The 21727-nt window shown below is 38.3% G+C and overlaps 1 protein-coding gene and 1 long non-coding RNA gene across 2 annotated transcripts; both read right to left on the bottom strand.

Moving 5' to 3' along the window:
* Positions 1 to 1397: 1397 nt before the first annotated feature.
* On the bottom strand, positions 1398 to 4998 carry LOC145492711 (uncharacterized). Its single transcript, XM_081472112.1, has one exon. It carries the CDS (start codon positions 3804 to 3806, stop codon positions 1398 to 1400), a length of 2409 nt encoding a protein of 802 aa, XP_081328238.1. The 5' UTR covers positions 3807 to 4998.
* Positions 4999 to 10396: 5398 nt separating this feature from the next.
* On the bottom strand, positions 10397 to 16850 carry LOC145493891 (uncharacterized). Its single transcript, XR_014050198.1, has 2 exons — positions 15253 to 16850; positions 10397 to 12396 (listed from the first exon to the last, which is right to left on the bottom strand). It is a non-coding gene; the product is annotated as an uncharacterized LOC145493891 (long non-coding RNA).
* Positions 16851 to 21727: the final 4877 nt, after the last annotated feature.

Here is a 21727-nt window from a genome sequence, read left to right as displayed (position 1 = left end):
TCTGTGATGCTTCCTCGTACTTCTTTACATGAGTTGTGTTTCGCATAAGTTGAACGCCTTCTGGTGATTCAACGACAACACTGTTCCCAGTTTTGGTAACAACATCATAAGGCTCAGGAACAAATGGTGTTGACAACTTGTTTTTGCGCTCTTGTTTCACTAAGACTTTGTCACCTGGAGCTAGGTCTGACTCCTGGGAATTCCTCTTCTTGTCTACATAGTGTTTAGCTTCGGCTTTCATTTCGCCATCTCGGTCTCGTATCTCATTCTCTGTACTCTCCTCTCTCAATTCAGGTCGTTTAGTACGCATCTTCCTGCCAAACAAGAGTTCTGCTGGACTCACACCTGTGAGTGTATGAGGGGTTGACCTATATGCTACCAGGTACTTGCGAACTTCCTTCTTCCATTCTTTTCCCTCAGCTTGAGCTATTTTCACTCTCTTGAGGAGGGACTTGTTTTGTCTTTCCACCTCGCCGTTCGCTTGTGGCCACAATGGTGTGGTCTTCCTGTGTTCTATGCCGTTATCCTCCAAATACCGCTCAAACACTTCTGATCTGAACTGTGGACCATTGTCGCTTCGAAGTGATTGAGGTAGTCCATGTGTGGTGAAGATTTTCTCCAAACACTCTATGACTTTCTCTGATGTTGTCGAACGCATGACTTCCACTTCATAGTACCTGCTGAAGTAATCAACGATGACTAAGACAGATTCTCCTGATGGTAATGCGCCTAATAGGTCTATGGCCAAATCTTGCCATGGGCTACTTGGTAATGGGGTTGACTTGATTGGCTCTGGGTTTGCTGGACTGCTTACAAGCTGACAGCCATGACAGGTTCTGCAAAACTTCTCGGCTTCCTTGTCAATCCCAGGCCACCATACCTTTGATCGCAATCTCTGCTTCATACTGACAATTCCTGGATGTCCTTCATGGGCAAGGCTCAGTACTCGAGGTCTCAACTTGCTCGGAATGACAATCCTGGTACCTCGAAGAATTAACTTGCCAATAACACACAGTTCGCCACATACTGGTATGTACTGCTTGTGCTGATCACCTTTCCAGTTTCCATCTTTAATGTGCTGACGCAATTCCACGAACTCTCTGTCCTTTGATGAGGCTTCTTCAACTTCACGTGTTGTCATCGCTCGAGGAGTGGCAGTTACTGCGACAAACCTGACAAATTCATCTGACCCCTTGTGCGCTGATGAAGATTCTGCTTGCTCGTTCGCATGCAGTAAGCGTGACAACGGATCGGCAATATTCTGCTCTCCAGGTAGGTATTTGACTTGGAACTTGTATAGCTGTAATCGCAAGATCCATCTTTCGATTCGTGGACACGGCTTCGATCTGCTTGAGTAGATTGTTTCCAACGGTTTGTGATCAGTGTACAGTTCAAATTCAATGCCGTAAAGGTACACATGGAATCCCATACAATGCCCATACAACAGCCAAGGCTTCTTTTTCCGTTTGCGAATAACGCTTTTCCACATCGCTTAGACTCTTGCTTGCGTAACTAATGACTGTTTTCCTGCCTTGCTGCTCCTGGATGAGGATCGCACCGAGGCCTACCGGGCTTGCGTCTGCTATGATTAGTGTCTTGGCATTTTTATCAAAGTAACCAAGAGTTTCTGCACTTGATAGCCTCCTCTTAAGCTCACTGAATGCGTTCTTCTGCTCTTCTCCAAACTCGAAACGGACACCCTTTTTGGTTAATCTGCGCAATGGCTCTGCGACCGTAGCAAAGTCCGGGATGAAACGAGCATTGTAGTTTGCCAGTCCCAGAAAGCTTCTGACTTCTGATACACTCTGCGGTTCTCTTGCATCAACGATTGCTTTTACCTTGTCTTCCGCAGGGCCAATACCATTGTCACTTAACACCAGTCCCATGAACACCATCTGGGTCATGTGGAACCTGCACTTCTCTGCATTCAGCGTGAGATTCTTCTCTTTCAGCCTCTCCAAAACTCGCTGCAATCTTCTGTCATGTTCTTCAGTGTTCTTCCCATGAATAATGATATCATCTGAGATGTTGGCAACACCTTCACAGCCTTGTAATGATTGCTGAATGACATGCTGGTACACTTCTGGAGCTGAGCTTATCCCAAACATAAGGCGCTTGTACTGGTATAGACCACAGTGTGTAGTGAACGTTGTGATACTTCTGGAATCTGGATGGAGTTCCAATTGGTGATAACCCCATTTTAAATCCAGTTTACTGAACACCGTGCTTTGGTTGAGGTTTTGGAGCACTTCGTCCACCGTGGGTGTGGGATAACGTTCTCTGACAATGGCTTCATTAGCCTTTCGCATGTCTACACAAAGGCGTATTTCGTCATTCTGCTTTGGGACTACTACAACTGGACTAACCCACGGGGTCGGGCCCTCTACCGGTTCAATTATGTCCATGACTACCAGTTCTTCAATCTTTTCTTTAACCTTGTCTCGAAGACTAAATGGGGTGCGCCTGACTGGTTGCGCCACAGGGGGTACGTTCGGATTCACATGCAACTTAACTTGGTAATTCTTTAACTTTCCCACACCTTCAAAGATTTCTTTGTAATCGGACATAATCGTCTCATTAGATGTCACAGTGCAGATCCGGGTTCCTAATTTCAACACGCCTAGCTGTATGGCAGTTTCTCTTCCAAGCAGTGCTGCCCCTTCACCATTAATAACAACAAATTCGGCTTTGGTTTCTTTCCCCTCTACTCTTGCCAGTGCTGAGAATGTTCCTAGAATGTTCAGCGGCTGTTTACTGCCATACGCATAAAGCTTCTTATCACTCTTTCTCGACACACACTTAATCTTGTCTTGCTTTAACTTTGACCACAGATTTTTGTCAATCACATTGGTGCTCGCACCCGAATCAATCAGCATTGCAACTACAACTCCGCCCACAGTCACATCTATTTTCTCAGGAGATGTAGCGGAATTCACAGTAAATGCATACTCATCTGCATCTCTTTCACTTCCCACATACCTTACTGACTTCTTCTTTTTCTTTCCTTTTGTCTTCTCTTCCCGTCTAGGTTTGGGAGGTTTGGCTGTTTTCGTTCTACACTGCGAACCAAAATGGTCAGCTCCTCCACACTTATAGCAAGTTTTTCCTTTCGCAGGGCATTCAGAGTCTCGTCCAAAATGTCCTACTTTTCCACATCTGTAGCATGCTCGCTTTACAGACTCCTTGTCTTTGTCTTCCTGCTTGTCGCGGACCAAATTCACATCCTTTCTGCCTTCCATATTCTCCAGCTGTGATTGAACTCGCTCGTGATTTGCTGCCGTCGAAAGTAACAGCTCTAAGGTTAATTTCTCACCTTTTTCCAGTAGTTTCTTCCTTAATTCATGTGATTTACATCTTTGCACGACTTGATCACGAATCTGGTTTTCGGCTTGTTCGCCGTAGTCACAGTCCTTGACCACTTGCCTCAATCGCGTCACGAACTGAGCCACAGTTTCGCCGTCCTGTTGTTCCATGCTGCGGAACAGGTGATTTTGGTATGTCGAATTTACCTTTGGAATGAAATAATCGTTCAAAGCCTTCACCGCTTTTTCGTAATCTTTCGCCTCGCCTGTGTCAGTCAACGTTTCGAAAATTTCTTGAACAGCTTCGCCAGCAGAATGAAGGAGTAAAGCTCTCCTCTGGATTTTATTATCCGCTTTATCCGCTTCGATGAGCAAGCCTTTGCTGTCGGCATACATCGAGAAACTTTTCAACCAACGCTGCCATCGCCTTCCCACGCCTGAAGGTTCACCATGTGGGTCGAAGGGTTTTACACTCGTCAAATCGTCTATCTTTATTGACGCCATGGTCTGGGCAGTTGCAACTTCAATCCTCGTCGCCAGATGTCACGTTCCACAACCGATGGAACTGGATTATTGCAATGAACGGATACGACACACGAATCTAATCTAGAAATCCGCCATGCTGCTTTAATAATCAACTTCCCAACTTACATTGCGCGCTTAAGTATATTATGTATGATGCACCGAAATGTACCTTACAAACACTACACCAGTGAAATTTGCAAACTTGAAGTATGTTAGCCGATACTTACCTGAATATTTATATTTATAGAAGAGTCGCCTTCTAGGATTAACCTTCAAAAGAAGCTGGACCCAGATTTGGAAACCTCTAAAAGAAGAAATGTTTAATATTCCGTGACCTGCCCGATGCTATAAAATCTTGAAGCCTCCTTCTTTGACCCTGTATCACTTCATATCTGGAAATAGTTTCTTGCAATCATGGTTTCGGAGAGATATCACTAGAAATTGTTTCAAAATAACGAAGCGTTTGCTTTTCTTCCGGGTTTTCTTGCAGTAACTGGTTTCGTTACGCTCGGGTCAAAGGTCACGTTTTCAGGAAGAAGTGCTGCATTTAGTTCGCTATCTCAGCGCTCGCGATTTTATTTACCCAAAAATTTTATTTCACCAATTGGAAGAAGAAACAATGCTCTTTCAGACCAAACTAGTCGTTTTGGGAAAAGCCGTGTACCAGAACGCCTCTTTAGCATTTGAAAATAGGCTAAATGTAGACGTCTTGTAAAGCTGTCTTGGGTCGTTAATTTAGAAAATTCGTCAAATATTTAAGTTCTAATCAAATCACAATCTATTAAGCTCTAAATAGACAAAAAAGGAAGTACAAATACGACGTACAATCAGCTTGTAATGAAGATTTTTACTTTTGAGTTTAGGAGCCTCTGAATATGCCGCTCATTTTCGATGGATTTTGGCCGATTTGGAGCATCGAATCGAAAAAAATTGCCGAAAAAAATAATTTTTGATTTATCGAACTTAAAACGATATTTTTGTAACTAGTGCCCGTAGGGCTTCATTCTGGGCGAGTTTGAAGAAATTCGATTTTTTCGCTATTTCCAAGTCTAGTTGATATTTAGGCGAAGCTGCTCTTAAAAAGTTAGGTAAGCATTGGTGTGGATCCCCGCACCTAAAACGCGAGTGTGGCGCATCTCTAAACGCGCGAAAACACGCGAAAGAAAAGAAAGTTGATATCGACGAGAATCTCTCACCTAAGCACTGTCGAAATGAAAAGACTTCCACAAGTGAAATACACGTGTGTAGATTTGGGGGAGGGCTAAAAGTAGCATCTTTAAAAAGTTAGGTAAGCATTGGTTGGGATCCCCGAACCTAAAACGCGAGTGTGGCAAATCTCTAAACGCGCGAGAACTTACGAGAAAAAAAAGAAAGGTGATATGGGCGAGAATCTCTTACCCCATGAACGCAAGGTGACTTTTATTGTAAGTATCTCTTCGTGGTGGTTTTTTTTTTTTAATTAATTCTATGAGAACAGGGCTGTACTCCTCTAAGGGTGTGGATGTAGTTCGTAAAAACACTTAGTTCTTATAAATCGTTTAGAAATTCTTCAATCTTCTTCCAATTTATGTTGCTGGCACATGGGTGGGCACTTTATATGTAGAACGTGATGTAAGATACCTTAAACTATTTTTACTGTTCATGATGCACTGCTACGTTAGTCTTCTTTATAAATATTTAACTGCCCCGGTCAAGTTTTTAATTTCAATATGATTAAACGTTCTTTTTATGCGTTCCTGTTAAAAATGATGCAAAGTTGTCTATTTTAGTAATTTCAATTTGAGGAAAAGGTCCTGTTAGTACCTTCTTGTTACTTGATGAAATTTTGCTGGGTTTGTTTTACAAGGGCGCTTCATGACGCCTCCTGGAATAAACTATACCTTCCCTAGTTGAATCGTCATCAGTTTATCGTACGTTATTCAGGTTATTGATTGGAAAAATAATTATACTTTTGAACCTTAGTTCCTCTATTTTCAGGGGATAGGGGGTGAGCTCACTTCTTTCGGAGGTCGTTACTTACGGACTTTTACGATTCGTTGCATGTACGAGCCATTAGCCACGCGATTGGCCAAGCCATTGGTAGCCGTGCATGGTCACCTAAAGCACTGACAATCTATCTTACCTCCATGTACTAAGTTTCTCCTCGTGCTTTTTTTTTTTTTTTTCCCTCGGCTGTGTGATTGTGCGATATTTTCTACACAATAACTTCAATTGCTGAGCATAATAATACCACACGCGGCTCCCACTGCCAACAACATACTCAGACAAGTATTCCAGATCATCTGGGTTGTGTTAGATTGATTAATTTAATCAAACGCACCTTTACGCCCGGCCAAGCGTCTCGATGCAAGCTCAGAGTTTATTGTGATGGCTTTCATTGGGTAAACAAGACATTTACGTCTGCTCGCCGCGCTCAACATCCATTTGTAGGCACTTTGGTATCTTTAAGTTCAGTTCGTAGATCTGAACTTGGTTCAGGGGGGAGAAGCAGAGGAAGGTTCATGTTGTGTAATTTGTTCATCATTGCGGGATTACTTGATTTATCGGCATTCCCCGGTTTTGTCCGCTCACGTTTTTTTCCTGCCCAAGTCTTTCTTCACGTGTGTTTAGATGTGATCCGATATATAATGACCTTGTTTTGTTCCAGATTATTGGCGTCGGTGGGGTCCGCCATCATTTGAAAGCATCGGGAATGACTCGAACGCACTATTTACTTTTAAAGCACTGTTAATATCGTGACTTCATTTTAAAGCTTGCCTCATATTCCATCGGCCCTTTCTGGTTCATTTTTTATTTAATATCATCGACATGTCACTGAAACAGATTATGACGCATTCCCTGGCCGCAAGACGAAGAACCCTAGCGATAGTATGTAAGGAATGCTTGGAAAATTTCCTACCCTTTCTCTGCGGTACTTACAGTAGAAGCCCCGTGCGTCCCGTCATGTAGGTCATGAGTGGTGCATCGTGGGTTAGTTACAAGTCGTATGTGAAGGTAATGCAAGGTTTTATAATAGGTCTCAATGGTCCAAATGATGAAAAGTGCATTAGTTCCTCTTAAAGACTTTCTATCGGAACCGAGCAGAATTACGAAACCCGAAAGAATCTATTTATGAAACACCTTCTGGAAATTTTCGTGTGTGTATAGAAATTTTCTGTTCAATCGACCCTCAGGACACCTCTGAATTCACCCATGGAGGTGATCTATAAAGTGACACTGAAGGTAACAAGTAAAATGTGGGTGACAAGCTTTACGAGTATCAAAATGAGACATGTTTGCGCATAATACGATGAGAATTTGAGTTCCCCTAAAAGTAAATTATAGCGTAGCTCCCTTGCACCGAAGGCGCACGAGCGTAGCCCCATACCTTAGAAAATTTGGTAACCCATCGAGCCGAGACAATTTTTATTGTCACGTGATTGTCCCTATGACGTTCATACGTACGCCACTTACACTGCGTGAACGCGAATATTTCAAGGTCCTGTTTTCGATTATATTACCTCTCTTGGCCCTAAAATGAAAAACAAGAAACACCAAACATTGTTTAAGGGGCACCGATGAAGAACATCAGGGGGTAGAAAGCCATAAAAACTTTACCTGGTAAAGAGTACCTGGAATTTTTTTTCTTTCCTTCGATGGCCGAAAGACATGACCACCATGAATACAGATCAACGGGTTAATGCATCTCTCACGAATTTTTAGAAAACAAAATGGTAATGAACAATATTGTTTCGAAGCTGGATTCGATTTTTTTAAACGACTGGTAAATCTATATGGCCAAAAAAATGACTGCAAAGCCCTGGGCAGAAAAAAAAATTATCAATTTATGCTTCAGTTGAAGTGGTTATTGGTGGATGTAATATTACAGACTCTGAGGTGATAAATCTTGAAGCCATACCAAAGTAGTAGGATAAAAACCCGAAATAATTGTCTCAGAAGACAGCAGAAAGTTGTTCGCAGTTTTAAATTCTCTCCTGATTGGCGGGCAAAATGTGCAGTAGTATAAAAAAAAGTCACATGATTCAGCAGAAAAATCAAACGTGTTTTGCATGGTTCTAAAATTACCAAGCGGTATACAAAGCTGAAAAAGTGGTTGACTCGCTGATTTATCGAAACATTAGCTCATTACAGTCTTCACTTTGTTTGTTGGAAATTTCTGCCCGGATAATTTATGAATTGTGGTGAGTGACTTTTTGTCGTAGAAACTGCCGTCGTGTTTTCTAAAGGCACTGCTTCGGTGAGATAGCTTCAAAAGGAGTCGTGAAGTCTTTCTGATTTGAAACCACGCTCTGAAGTCATTTTATTGGTTTCATTGTTAAAATTTCGCTAATCTCTAAACAATAACACTTGAGTTTCTTTGTCGAAGTTGTTGTAAATTACAATTACAATTGTTTTTGGAGTTTTTCCCACTTCACGGCTAAAGATAATAATACCGTATTTTTAGATACTGCCAAGCCGAAGTTTGTAGTTTTCTTTGTGTCACTAGGGAGATCTGCTTCGCAGACTGCTAAAATCCTTCTTCTGTTACGCAGGGTTGGAATTGTTTACCACCCTCACAAGCTGCGTGAAAAGAACTTATTAATCCCCTCTTAATGCATTTCCTTGCGTATTGTTTATAGAGACTTCTTTGTTTTAATTTGTTTGTTCAGTTCCTTCGGTTTGTAAAAATACTTCTTAGTGAATTTCTTTAAAAGTCACAGAATACTGGTACAGGACTTGTAAATTGAAATTTTTCATGTTTTCCGGCTTTTAAATGCATTTCTTGGCTTTTTCTTGAAATGAAGTCAACATCAAATGAATTTTATTCTTTAACATTTCTTTCATTTGGCCATTTTTCGTTGAGAATCATGCTTTAAAACCGGACAGGAGTAGCTATTTGGCATTTGCACGGAGTGATTTGCATATTTTGTTCGCTGTACTCATTGCCTTGGTGAGATGCTTATTGGTGAATTTCTTTAAAGGTTATTGTGTTGAGTATCAAAATGATTAGTATTTTATGGGAGCTTCGCTTTTAGGCTTGGCTAAATCTAAATATTATCATGCTATAAATGCAGCACTTCACTTTTAGTTGCTTTTTCTAGGAACTTTGTTTCTAACTAAAATCACTTTGACGTTGATTTGGTTGACTAATTTAAAATTCACCTGGACAAAATGCAGCATCTGAAATCTGTTTATAAGTACCTCGTCTTGCTAAGGCTTTTCCAACGCTCTGAATTCCCTTGCACACCATGGATAGTTCAAGGTTACCTTTGTATGAAAATTAGTTCTTGAAATATTCTGTGTAAGCAATTTTGTTTTTCACAAATTCTTTATGCACTCACATTTAACAGCCATATACGTACACCACTAAATACAGTTTATTATAATGATACTTAAGGAGGAACATTTCATATCCACTTATATCAAACAAAAATGTACCATTCTCTTTATTCCTTTTCGACACTGGAAAAGTTGAAAATTTACAGAGTATGTAAATAACATGTAATTAACATGTAAATAATCAAAAAAAGACTGTAAAGAATAATTTACATGATTTTTCCCCTTTTACATGTTTTGGAGGTTTCATGTAAATAACATGTAAATATTTTAAGTGAAACATGTAAATGATGAAGAAAACACTGTAAATGTTTCAAAGCAAAGGGCTAAGATCATGTAAATAACATGTAAACTGTTCCTGCAAATACTGTAAATAGCTTGTAAATTTCTTGTGATTCAACCTGGAAACCCGTAAATAACATGTAAATTTAATACAGGGAGGGTGCCATAATACTGTAAATAACATGTAAATAAAAAAGGGGAGGCTGTAAACAACGTGTAAATAAAAAAAGGGAGGCTGTAAATAACATGGAAAATGAAAACAGGAGCCTGTAAACAACATGTAAATCGAAGAAGGGAGCCTGTAAATAACACGTAAATCGAAAAAGGGAGCCTGTAAATAACGTGTAAATCGAAAAAGGGAGTCTGTAAATAACATGGAAATCAAAAAAGGAGCCCATAAAGAACATGTAAATCGAAAAAGGGATCCTGTAAATAACACGTAAATCAAAAAAGGGAGCCTGTAAATAACATGTAAATCGAAAAAGGGAGCCTGTAAATAACATGTAAATCGAAGAAGGGAGCCTGTAAATAACATGTAAATCGAAAAAGGGAGCCTGTAAATAACACGTAAATCAAAAAAGGGAGCCTGTAAATAACATGTAAATGGAAATGGGGAGCCTGTAAATAACATGGAAATCAAAAAAGGGAGCCTGTAAATAACATGGAAATCGAAGAAGGGAGCCTGTAAATAACATGTAAATCGAAAAAGGGAGCCTGTAAATAACATGTAAATGGAAAAGGGGAGCCTGTAAATAACATGGAAATCGAAAAAGGGAACCTGTAAATAGCATGTAAATGGAAAAGGGGAGCCTGTAAATAACATGGAAATTGAAAAAGGCAGCCTGTAAATAACCTGTAAATTGAAAAAGGGAGCCTGCAAATAACCTGGAAATTGAAAAAGGGAGCCTGTAAATAACCTGGAAATGGAAAAAGGGAGCCTGTAAATAACATGGAAATCGAAAAAGGAGGCAGAAACCCTGTACGATAAATGACTTGTAAATAATAAGTTGAAGAAAAATGCATGGAATGTACTGTTTTATTGTAATCAAATCTGTTGACCTTAATTATAATAGTAGAAAATATGCAAATTTATACAGAATCAGAAATTTATTGCAATCAGAACAAACTCAGTAAAATTCAAATAGTTTTTATATGCCATGAATAAGGTGTACAATGTATACATTGCAACAAATAAAACATGTTTTCTTTTCTATCTAGCCATAACAAGACAACTTAAATGTAATTTTGTGCATGGCCAAAATATTTTAAAATACCATGACTGACTCCTTTAACCAAATTCAAGCACTTTTCAAGAAGACTACTAAAATTCAAGACCTTTTCAAGATTGTGCGAAACCATGTCATATTCAGCTCTATTTAATTCCTAAATAATAAAATGATTAAGAACTACATGTATACTGTTGTCAGCTACAACTAGTAAAAATTTTGCAATTTAGGTGTATTACTAAATTAAAATTGTTTGCGAATGGATACCTGTCTTAAATATATACTAAATCCACAAAGTCAAATGTAACATAATGATAATACCTTTGTCATAAAATGAATGAATAAACTGTTTTTTCTTACTAAGTAATTAATGTAGGATTAAATTAGCCTTAATAATGAAAAATGGGGGAGGCACGATGGCCTTGTAGTTACATGTAGTGCGCTCAACTCCTAATCGAGCGATCTGGGTTCAAGCTCTAGGTGGGTACATTCTGTTGTGTTGTTGGGCAACACACTTTACTCTCAGTGCCTCTCCACCCAGGTGTATAAGTGGGTAGCAGTGAATTTAATGGTGGGGTAACCCTGCAATGGCTGGCATCTCATCAAGGGGGAGTAGAAATAGTCCTAGTCACTTCCTGCTACAGGTAGCGGGATAAGCTCCAGCCTGTTGGGCCACATGACTCGTATGCAGACTTTACCTTTACCTTATTATGAAAATTACTGCAACATAAGTGTGAAGTATTGATCAACTTTTTTCATAGAGTGAATTGTTCTTTTGAAATAACAGAAACTAGGGAGAAAAAACCTTTACCACAAGATAGAGATTGACATTTTAAATTCATCATAAAAACATTCATGCCAAAGGAATACTACATTGCATAACATAAAACAAGGCTTCTGACATCTTTTAGGCTATGTTTACAAAGTCACAGTTTCCTTCTTTTTCCAAAACTGTACGGAATCCAAACAGTACAAACATTTTGGACCCCTGACAAAACATTCACTGTAAATAATATTCAAAATTTTACTTTTTCTTTTTGTGATAAAAAAAACTGTACTGTAAAAAAAATTCATAGGGGCCTGTTGAAATTGAAAGGCGTATCTAGCACCATAGTTCCCATAACACATCATAAGTTAATAAATTATTGTTCTGGTACTATGTGTTTGTAAACATAGCCTTTGCTTTTTATGATGAAATCTTATAGCTGTTGTATTGAACAATAAGTATCAACCTAGCAATCTAAGATATTTAAATTTGATGCTAATTCACTAGCACAGGTACAGTGTAAGTGATACTTCAAAGCATTAAAAAATAATGTTTAAAGTGGTTCAATTTATGCCAGAAAGCTGCCAGAGCATATCAAAGTGTTGAAGGTCACCATGTTAGACTGTAATGCACCAGGGGCCCATTTCTCGAAGGTCCCAAAAAGTTTTCGCACCCAGAAAGCCTTACCAAAATCTGAAATCTTATGCTTACAGAGCTGTTTTAATCGCTTATTCTCAATATGAAGAGAGGTTTCCTTCACACAAGAAGTTTCAGGCATATACAACTCTTAGTTTTTAGACACAGCTCAATTAAAGATGGCTTTCTGGGCCCGAAAAGTTTCCAGGGCCTTCAAGAAATGGGCCTTGGACCCCTTATAGAGTCATAAGTACTGTAGACTTCTCAGTGGCTGATTTTTTCCTGATCAAGCATCAATGCCAAGGAGTATGCATGTATTGACCGCTCTCAATTTTACTTCATCCTACAAGTAACATAAAACATTTCGTTAAGATAAGTTATGTCTGAGTATGAATCAGCAAATTCTGTGTATGATATCAATCAGTGAATTTTACATTGGAGTTATTATTTTGTTTCTTATTATTCCAATTTATACTGTGACCTTTGAAATCGGACTGTAGCCGGTCATGTTGACTGGCCAAAGTAATTTTAGCTTGGTCACGTCTCGTTTCTGACTGGTCAGGATATTTATGCAAAAATCAAGTACATGTAATGTGAGCCAAATTAAACCCACAAATATAGTCTGTTTGTTCCAGTCACTGCTAGACCGTTTAAAAATTGGCTTAATATTTTTCCGAATGGATTTAACCCCAGTCACTTGAATGGCATTCCTATCGATCTTGAACGCATGACAAACAGCAAGCGAATGGTCTTTAGCTGTTCGAACAGATACATGTATGCATTGGTGTATGTTTTCATTAGAGGTCATAATAAAAAAGATTAAAAACTCTCAGATTTACAGTTGGAGATTCGATTGTTTATTCAAGAATGAACAACGTGACCGTCTCAACATGACATGACTGGTCAACATGACCAGCGAGTGAAGTTTTTGGCCAGTCAAGTCACCATTCTGGCCAGACATTGCCCGTTGACCGGCCATTATTTTGAGCCCTGAATATTCATCAATCAAACAGATCTTACATCTACATCTGTAGCTATTGTGTGACAAAAACTTTGCATCTCTGATTGGAAGGCACTGAATATCAGAGGGTGTAGAAGAACTAAACTCAAAATGTGTGGCAGTAAATATTCAATGTTCACTATCTTCTACATTGTAATATTCATGCACAATAAATCAAACTCCTATCAAACAATGTTTAAATAATAAGTCAAGTTATTTGCAGGCACAATTTGATTGTTTCTTACACGCACTTATGCTCTATTGGTGGGCAAAGGTACAGCTGATGTCATAAATGTTTGTTTTTGTTTCTTTGTTATGCATTACAAAGCAGATAGATTCTACGTTGTCACGCATCTGTTCAGTAATAGATCACAGAAGACATCAAAATGTGGTAAGAACATCAGTGACACACGCCTGAAAAATTCACAGATTCTGTGACACACTCTGGTAATGCCTTATGTGAATATTTTTTGTTTTTACCACATTTTGGTGTTATCTGTGATCTACTCAGGGCAGGAAAAAACCAGGTCTGATTTCCTCAGCCAAGTAAATTTTGCTCTTGGGTAAACAAAAATAGAAGTTCAGTGGCCCGGTGGGCAAGTGAAATTACAATGTAGCCTCAGTAGTCTTGTGAGTCTGACTAAAAATGCCAGCTTGATAAACGATAATTTCCAGTCACTCAATTTAAAAACTTAAGACCTAAAGATTCGTTAATTATTAGGTTGAAAGCAAGAATTAGTTAGGAATCCGAGCGTACCTCATTCGCATTTGTCCTCTGATTTCCTTACTGGCCACCACACTGGCAACTAATATTTAAATGGGGGCAAGTGAAAACTGAAATTGACTGGCCCACTGGGCAAGTGACTTACAATTTTTTTTCCTGCCCTGCTACAGATGAATGAACAGATGCATGACACATGAAACCTGCATGTATTTGGTAAGAGCCCAATTTCGTACAAGTAAAATGTACAGCTGTAACAGGTCTCTAAAATGCTGTCTGGTCATCCCAGGGTAAGGCAATCGATTGAAATTGATCCATAAATTGATATAAATCAATAAATTGAAATTAATGTAAGTGTTATCAGTGCTATCAATCAATTGAAAGAAATTCATACTCACATGCTAGAGAAGTTTCAAGTTATCAATTTGATTTTACCAAATTTATCAGTCATTAGAGAGTCAATTGAAAGTTGGCCTCTCTTTCTTAGTTCACATAAACTGTAGAAAAATTGTGTCCCTCAACACAATGTTTGATTGTAACTTTTTTATGTAGATTTCAAAGGCACTACCAAAGATCCCCAAAACATAGTCCCTGATACATGTATGCCAGCAAAATATTCTGTTTACAAGATACAATGTTATGTTTTTATGCAATTGTATTCATGATTTCATATTTCACTTTGTATCTTTTGTTCATTTCTTTCTTATCAAATGTTGCTTAGAAGATACGCTAGTATCAGCAAGATTGATAATGTTTATTGAAAATTTGATCACAATTGATTACTCATGACGAATCCTTTTATTGATTTCTGATATCATTGACTAATTCCTATTGATTGTTATGAAATAATCGATTGACTATACTGTGTCGTCCAAGACAAGTAGATTTTCCTGCCTGGGCAAGTTACTCTTCCTTTTTTTTTCAAGTCCTGTGTAGTTTTCATGACAGTTTGAGGTACATGTATACTTCTTTATAAAGTATCGTAGTGTTTTTTTTGGTGAAAGAAAATTTCACAACATTTAACTTACTATCAGCACCAGTGGGTGCAATGTCTATGTACAGTTGTGTAGCATATTGTAACTTGCATGTAGGTACAACTGTAGACACCTGAGTAACTTCAGAATACTTACAATAGCATAAGAGAAATTTGTCTGCTGAAGATGGCACATTACATTTTAGCTTACTAGCATTCACATCAGAGGGCAACATAACCTTACAAGAGCATGCATCAGAAGGAATCATAAGGTGCATATAAGCCAATAACAAATGTCGCATGCTCTTACTCGGTTATCGAGAACAGATAATAACAGATAATAAAGCCCTTTATGCACAGCAGGTAAACCTCAACAAAGTCGATTCCACAAGCAAAGTAACTTCTCCTTGATAATGACACATTCACAACCAAAGGCAAAATGAATTGTATACGTATCTTGACGTTACTTTACTCTACTCGTTCAATTTATGCAAAACTTGCTTACCTGTTGTTGTTGTCACCTGTAATCGCTATCTTCAGCTTCTGGGTAACGGAAAATTTTGCCTTGAAACCGTGCACGATGACGAAGCGAAGGTAGGGTGGATTTTGGCCCGCTAAAATAGAGCTCGAGTTCGATGCAAGTTCCAACGAACTGCCAAACATGGCGGGAGAACCGAGAGGACCTGGTACCTAACATGAAGACCGCTGATTCCTGTTTGTTGGTGATCGGGTACTCACAAGGCTGGTATGCTCTTATAAAGGGACTGGGATAACAGTGATGGCAATGAAAGCACAAAACGGTAGAAATCACCAAAAAACAAACAAACAAACAAACAAACAAAAAAACAAAATGTCATTCTGGGTACCGAAAAAAAGTCAGCTATCATTTTCGGAAAGGCGATAAGTCCTAACGTTTTCGGGAAATGGACAAAAAAGCCCTAATAATGTAACGTTTATATGAAATATTTCATATATGAACTGCGGTTATAGATGAAAGTGAAGAATGATCATCGCAGTTAATTTTCCAATTTAAGCAACTGGAAAGAAGAAGCCTGAAAAAAATCAGGGCTTCAACGGGATTCGAACCCGTGACCTCCGCGATACCGGTGCGATGCTCTACCAACTGAGCTATGAAGCCACACATTGGGAGCGAGGTCAATTAATTGATCATTCTTCACTTTCAAAAAAGCCCTAATAAGTACGAGATACACACGCTCCTCTAGAATAACCGAACAGATATTCTTTTTTTTTGCGCAACCTAAAATTAACCTACAGAGCTTTGAAAGTACGCGAGATAGCCTAAAACAGCGTTTCAAAGCATTCGAGAGAAAACGGTCGTTGGGCCGGCCGTGTCCCTTATGGTTCCCTGCCTAACCTAACTCGCGTCAGTTCAAACTCGGTCACCGGGGCTCTTTCCGTCTTGAACTCATACAACACGTGACGCTTTCATGGTCCTTCATGAATAAATACGTACGTGTCCGAGAATTAATTTTTCTCTTTTCTAGAGACGTAAGCTTGGGACGCCTGCATGTGCAGTAACAATTCTAGTTTTATTTTGTCGTTGTGGATGCGCGGAAAGTTCACAAGAAGACAGCTTAGTGCGGTGTCGATCAATGCAGCGATTTAGTTTGGTGCATACCTTCTAACCCAAATTCAATTTAAAGCACACTATAGCACACACTTGGATTTTAGAGAAGTTCAAATGCTTCAACGTAAAAGGCACCTTAATGGAGGCTTCACGAAGGTTTACGGAGCTTTAGGGCGGTGTTACATTTTAACTTTACAGGCCTTTAAAAGGTCCCATTTATATGTTCTCGGTTACCCGAGACAACCCTTCCTCTCTCTCTCCCCCGTCCCCCCAAGTTTAACCTGGCCGGGGTAACTTTTCATTTATTTCCTTGCAAAATCCAACCAACCGTTTACAAGAGGATAGCGAACCTGTCGGTAACTTGGAATTTACATCATTTCAACAGTCTTCGTTGGTTGAACCGTTACACCAGTTATATTAAATAAGCCCACTTTTCCGTTACATGGTTTTTGCAGGGTTTAGGCAGGCCTTCTCTTAAATTTAGATCTTTTTTTCTAAGAGTCTCCATTTTACATTAACGTGGTCTTAACAGTTTTTCGAAAAGCCCCCATTATCTCATTTAAATTGTTTTCACAGCCTTTGCAAGGTCCCCCTTTTTAATTTACATGTTTGTAACAGGCTATTTACAGCAACTTCTAGGTTTTCCATTGACATGGTTTTTACATGTTTCTTACAGGCTCCCTTTCTTTCATTTACATTGTTTTTACATGTTTCTTACAGGCCCCCTTTTTTTCATTTACATGGTTTTTACATGTTTCTTACAGGCTCCCTTTCTTTCATTTACATTGTTTTTACATGTTTCTTACAGGCCCCCTTTTTTTCATTTACATGGTTTTTACATGTTTCTTACAGGCCCCCTTTTTTCATTGACATGGTTTTTACATGTTTCTTACAGGCCCCCTTTTTTCATTTACCTGGTTTTTAAATGTTTCTTACAGGCCCCCTTTTTTCATTGACATGGTTTTTACATGTTTCTTACAGGCCCCCTTTTTTCATTGACATGGTTTTTACATGTTTCTTACAGGCCCCCTTTTTTCATTTACATGGTTTTTACAGGGTTACAAACATAACATTTCCAGACTTTTTACAGCATTCGCTTGAATTATTTACACGTTTCTTACATGGTTTAGCAAAGCAATTTACATGTTTTTTACAAAGGCAGATACTGTAAAAGTGCGTAAAATATTTTACAGGTTTTTACATGTTCTTCAAATGATCATTGTCGACAAAAACAATGTAAATCACTATTTAGAGAACATTTACATGCTGTACTAAAAGCTGTAAATTTCCTGTAAATTTATTTTACAAAACCCTAACATGTAAATTGTAATTTACAAAGAATGTAAATCAATATTTACATGCTGTAAATTAAAATTGACATGTCCATGTAAATTTTCAACTTTTCCAGTGCGAGCAAACCAAGCCACGATCGAATATTACGGGAATATTATTAAGCTTAGAAAACGCAAAAAGGGGCTTCAGTATAGAAATTGTCCACCACTGTACAAAAGGCTCTTCATCTAAATTGCTTTTGGACACTGTTTCCCTATTTGCTGCACTGAGTTTGTCTGGTGGTAGCTCCTGAGATATGCTAAGTTGACTTGCAGGTGAGAAGAAATTTACACATGAGGGAAATGCCCGCACAACTGTAGGAACACCTAAATGCCTTATTGCTGTAACCATCGAAACTGTTGGAGGTAACCGGGTATTTACATGATCAGATTTTGGCAAAGTGACGATTTCTTGGCTATGTTTCTAACTTCTACGCAGAAGAAATCCGTCTAATCTCAGACGAACTCGATTCAGTGCTTGATCTGCGCTAAATTTCTCGAAACAAGCGATGGAATAGAGGTTTTTGGGCGCTTGCGGATTTACGAGGACCTCTCTGCAAGATTTTAGGCGGTGAATTACAAACTTCTATTGATTAATAGATAATAAGAGTAGTGCCTAATACGTTTTCCCTCTAAGGAAATTCGATTTGCTATCAACGTCACTATGTTTTGTTATTGTCTCATAATCATAGAATACCAGTAATTCCTACTTACTGGACGTAATGCATAAAGAATCGTTAATACTAAACTCTGCCGAAAAAGCAATATATTTATACTCACTCGTGCTGATAATTAGCAATATTCATCGACTGGCATCCGAAATGACTGCAATCGATAAAAGCTTAGTTAGTAATCGGGAATATATAAAAGCGGTAAAGAAGAAGGACAGAAAGCAAGGCAGTGAAACTGTTTAATATAACATTAAGCACAAAACAAGCCCGCAAGCCTGACTAATATCTTAGATAATTTCATTTATGCGTGCTTTTTGTGCGTGATCCGCCGAAAAGAAAAAAAAAAGCTGCGAATTTCTGTCGTGTTTTGCTTAAAATGTTTTAGAAACACAATACTAACGACAGGTGGGCCTCCTTGATATCTAGAGCGTGTTACTTTCTTACGCTCTTAACATGAAGTCTTAGTAAACATAAATATATTTATATATCAGCTGCTTTTCATCGGAAATAAATGGGCTTCTTTTGCCGATAATGAATACTGACTAAAATGCAGAAGTATAATATGTTGGTGTGTCTTTCAAGAATTGTTATGACGCCGCCAAATTGGTTTTACCACAACTCATACTCACATTTCAATTTTAGGTGTCAATAAAACACAAGTACGAACCAGTGACTGCCGTCAACTCCAACAAGGTATGGATATTTCAAGTTCCCGATTTTCTTATTCGACTTATTCTATAACTGACTTCATGCTTTAAATTCGTTTGATACAAGAGAGTACCATATTCAAGCTCTCTGTAAGATAGACAATTTACGTACCTCGGTGTCGTCAGCTCACATTTATTAGTAGGTCAACTTTGACTGCATAAAAGTGTGTGCTTCTCTTAATTTACTACTTATTACTATCCGACGATTTAACGAATCTGAGCATTTATTTGCGAAAAAGAAACTTAAAGATACTGGTTTAGCATTCCTGTGCCGTAACCAACAAGCTATGTCTATCTAGCTTTTGTTTGACCATAGCGCGAAATCATAGTTAATAATAGAGCCAGAGTCAGTCATCTGGCGTTGTAAACAGGTGTTACTCAGATATTCTGCATTTATATTAAGTTTCTCCAATTGATGTGGTTTCCCACTCTCCGCGATGTCATTAGTACATTAAAAGTGTCATTCTTGTCATTATTTAGACCTGAATGTTTGGTCCATTGTTGGATCGCAGAGCTGAAATAAAACAAGCTCTCTTGTAAAATATTAATCTATTACATTAAATGGTATCCCAATAGGAGCTAGTTTAGCTCGCAGGCGGCTTATCGCGTGATAAACAAAACTTGACTTTGTGACTTTCACACTGGTAATCGCATTCCACTGTTGCGCACTTAAGGTGAATTAATGATCGAGGTTCATTCCAAAACAAAAGAATTTCGATTTCCGTTCTTACGTGTTGAATCGCATAACGATCCAGAGGGCACTAAACGTTTGAAGTAAGTTCCAAAAGTAAGTGATTTGAGCTTTACAAGTATCCATAATTTTAATTTAGAAATCTAACTCAATGCCAGCCAAGATGCACGCGTGTTGTAACCAGACTAGCATATTTTATGAGTGAGCGAGCGCCACTGAACTTGCGTTCGGTAAATTGGAAAACAAATACTCCATTCTCTGTGTAAGGTCTGGTACGTAAATTTCAAGTCAAGCGTATAACAGCATATTTTCTTTGGAAGGAAAGTGTTTCATGTTTCATTTATTTGTGTCCTGTTTTATAAAAAGCAACAATCACCGGCAAAAAGAAGTGCATATTTAAATATTAGAGACCTTTAGATTGGACTACGAGTACGAGACTGAGTACGAGTACGATTTTTGAATTTCAAACCAGTGACGTTTCCAGACCCCTCGCTGTTCATGTTGGTTTTAGGTAGAGAGGGCAGTAGATGGGTGGAATGGGTACGTGTTGTGATAATGTGAAGCCTGAAAACTAGAATTGAAAAGTCGTTCTCGGACTCGATCTCGTACTCAAGTTTAAATTCCCCTATTATACATTTGATGTCGTTGAAGGATTTGTGAAATATCACAAATCCTCCGTATGAATATGTTTCCCTATCAAAGACTCACTTATTATTCACTTTTTGAGTAGTTTGGAAATAAAAAAAATGTCAGACCTGGTAACACTAGTTTTAGCTCGATAATATTCAGTATTCATGCCAATATAACGAGCTAAGAGTTTCACCAGTGTAATTGGCAGGTGTTTGGTCAGCTTTTGGGCTATCTTTATCTTGCCATATTTGGCCTTCACACAACTAATTCAAGGCGCAAAATTGAAGTAGCTCTCAAAACAAACATCAACGAGAGCTGCATGGATACCATGCATGGCTACTGGATTAATGAATTTTGCCATGATTAAAACAGACATCTGACAAAGCCGCCTCTCCATTTTAGTGGTTATGTGCATCTTTAAACAACTAGTGAGTCATACAGGCGAATGTTTGCTGACGTCATTGTTTACATTTTTCCTCATTAACATACGACTTTGCGCATAGAAGGCATCATGCTAGACACGATTTTACTAGAAAAACTTAAAGAGCATGTGAAACTTAGTAAGTGGTGAAATTTTTGGCTCTTTGGGTGTAATATTCGAAGAGAAATTGGCTTTCAAAAACATCAAAATTTCTGTGTGGCAAAAGCGCTAATGAGCTCATACATTCTTTGTAAAATTTTGAGCTTTTAAACCCGCGTCGCACAAAAAGTATTCAATACATCGCGCTCAAATTCCTTGGGACAGTTAATCGTGCTGTGACCTTTCAATATTCAGTGTTAATCTCTTTGTAGCTCCATCAGAAACTGTATCGCTCATGGTAATGAGTCAAATATTGTAAACAAAGATTCTCTTATATGATGTGAATGTAAATAACCTAAAGCAATTAATATGGTAATACGTTTCCTCAAAGGAATTGTAACACTATCGTATAATTTCTGCACCCGCCCTCATCATAAAGTCATTTATTTTTTTTATTGTATTAATATTAGTATTAGTATAGTTTTTTAGCAGTGTCCCCTAATTAGTATGGTGTATTATTTCCAGGCTATAAGGTTTTTGACACTTTAATAAAGTTCTCACTCACTCACTCTGCTTAACGAAATAGTGTTTTCTTTTGCATATTAACTAATTCAGACAATAATTTGTTTCGGCCATTTCTTAACAATAAGGAGGCATTTTTACCCATTCAGTACTTTTGGGTTTAAATATCCTCACTAATCAGAGTAACAGGTTAACAAAATAAGGCTTGTTTTAGAATTTCTGTATCGACCCATGGGCATGCAACATGCATCAGAAATTGCCGTGTTTGTAGCTGAATCCGCTGGTATACTAAATTAAATAATTTTCTTAAAAATTGAATT

The sequence above is a fragment of the Orbicella franksi genome, chromosome 7, assembly GCF_964199315.1.
Source record: "Orbicella franksi chromosome 7, jaOrbFran1.1, whole genome shotgun sequence".
NCBI classification, from domain to species: domain Eukaryota; kingdom Metazoa; phylum Cnidaria; class Anthozoa; order Scleractinia; family Merulinidae; genus Orbicella; species Orbicella franksi.
Note: the sequence above shows the minus strand (reverse complement) of the source record. Positions and strands in the feature narration are given on the sequence as shown.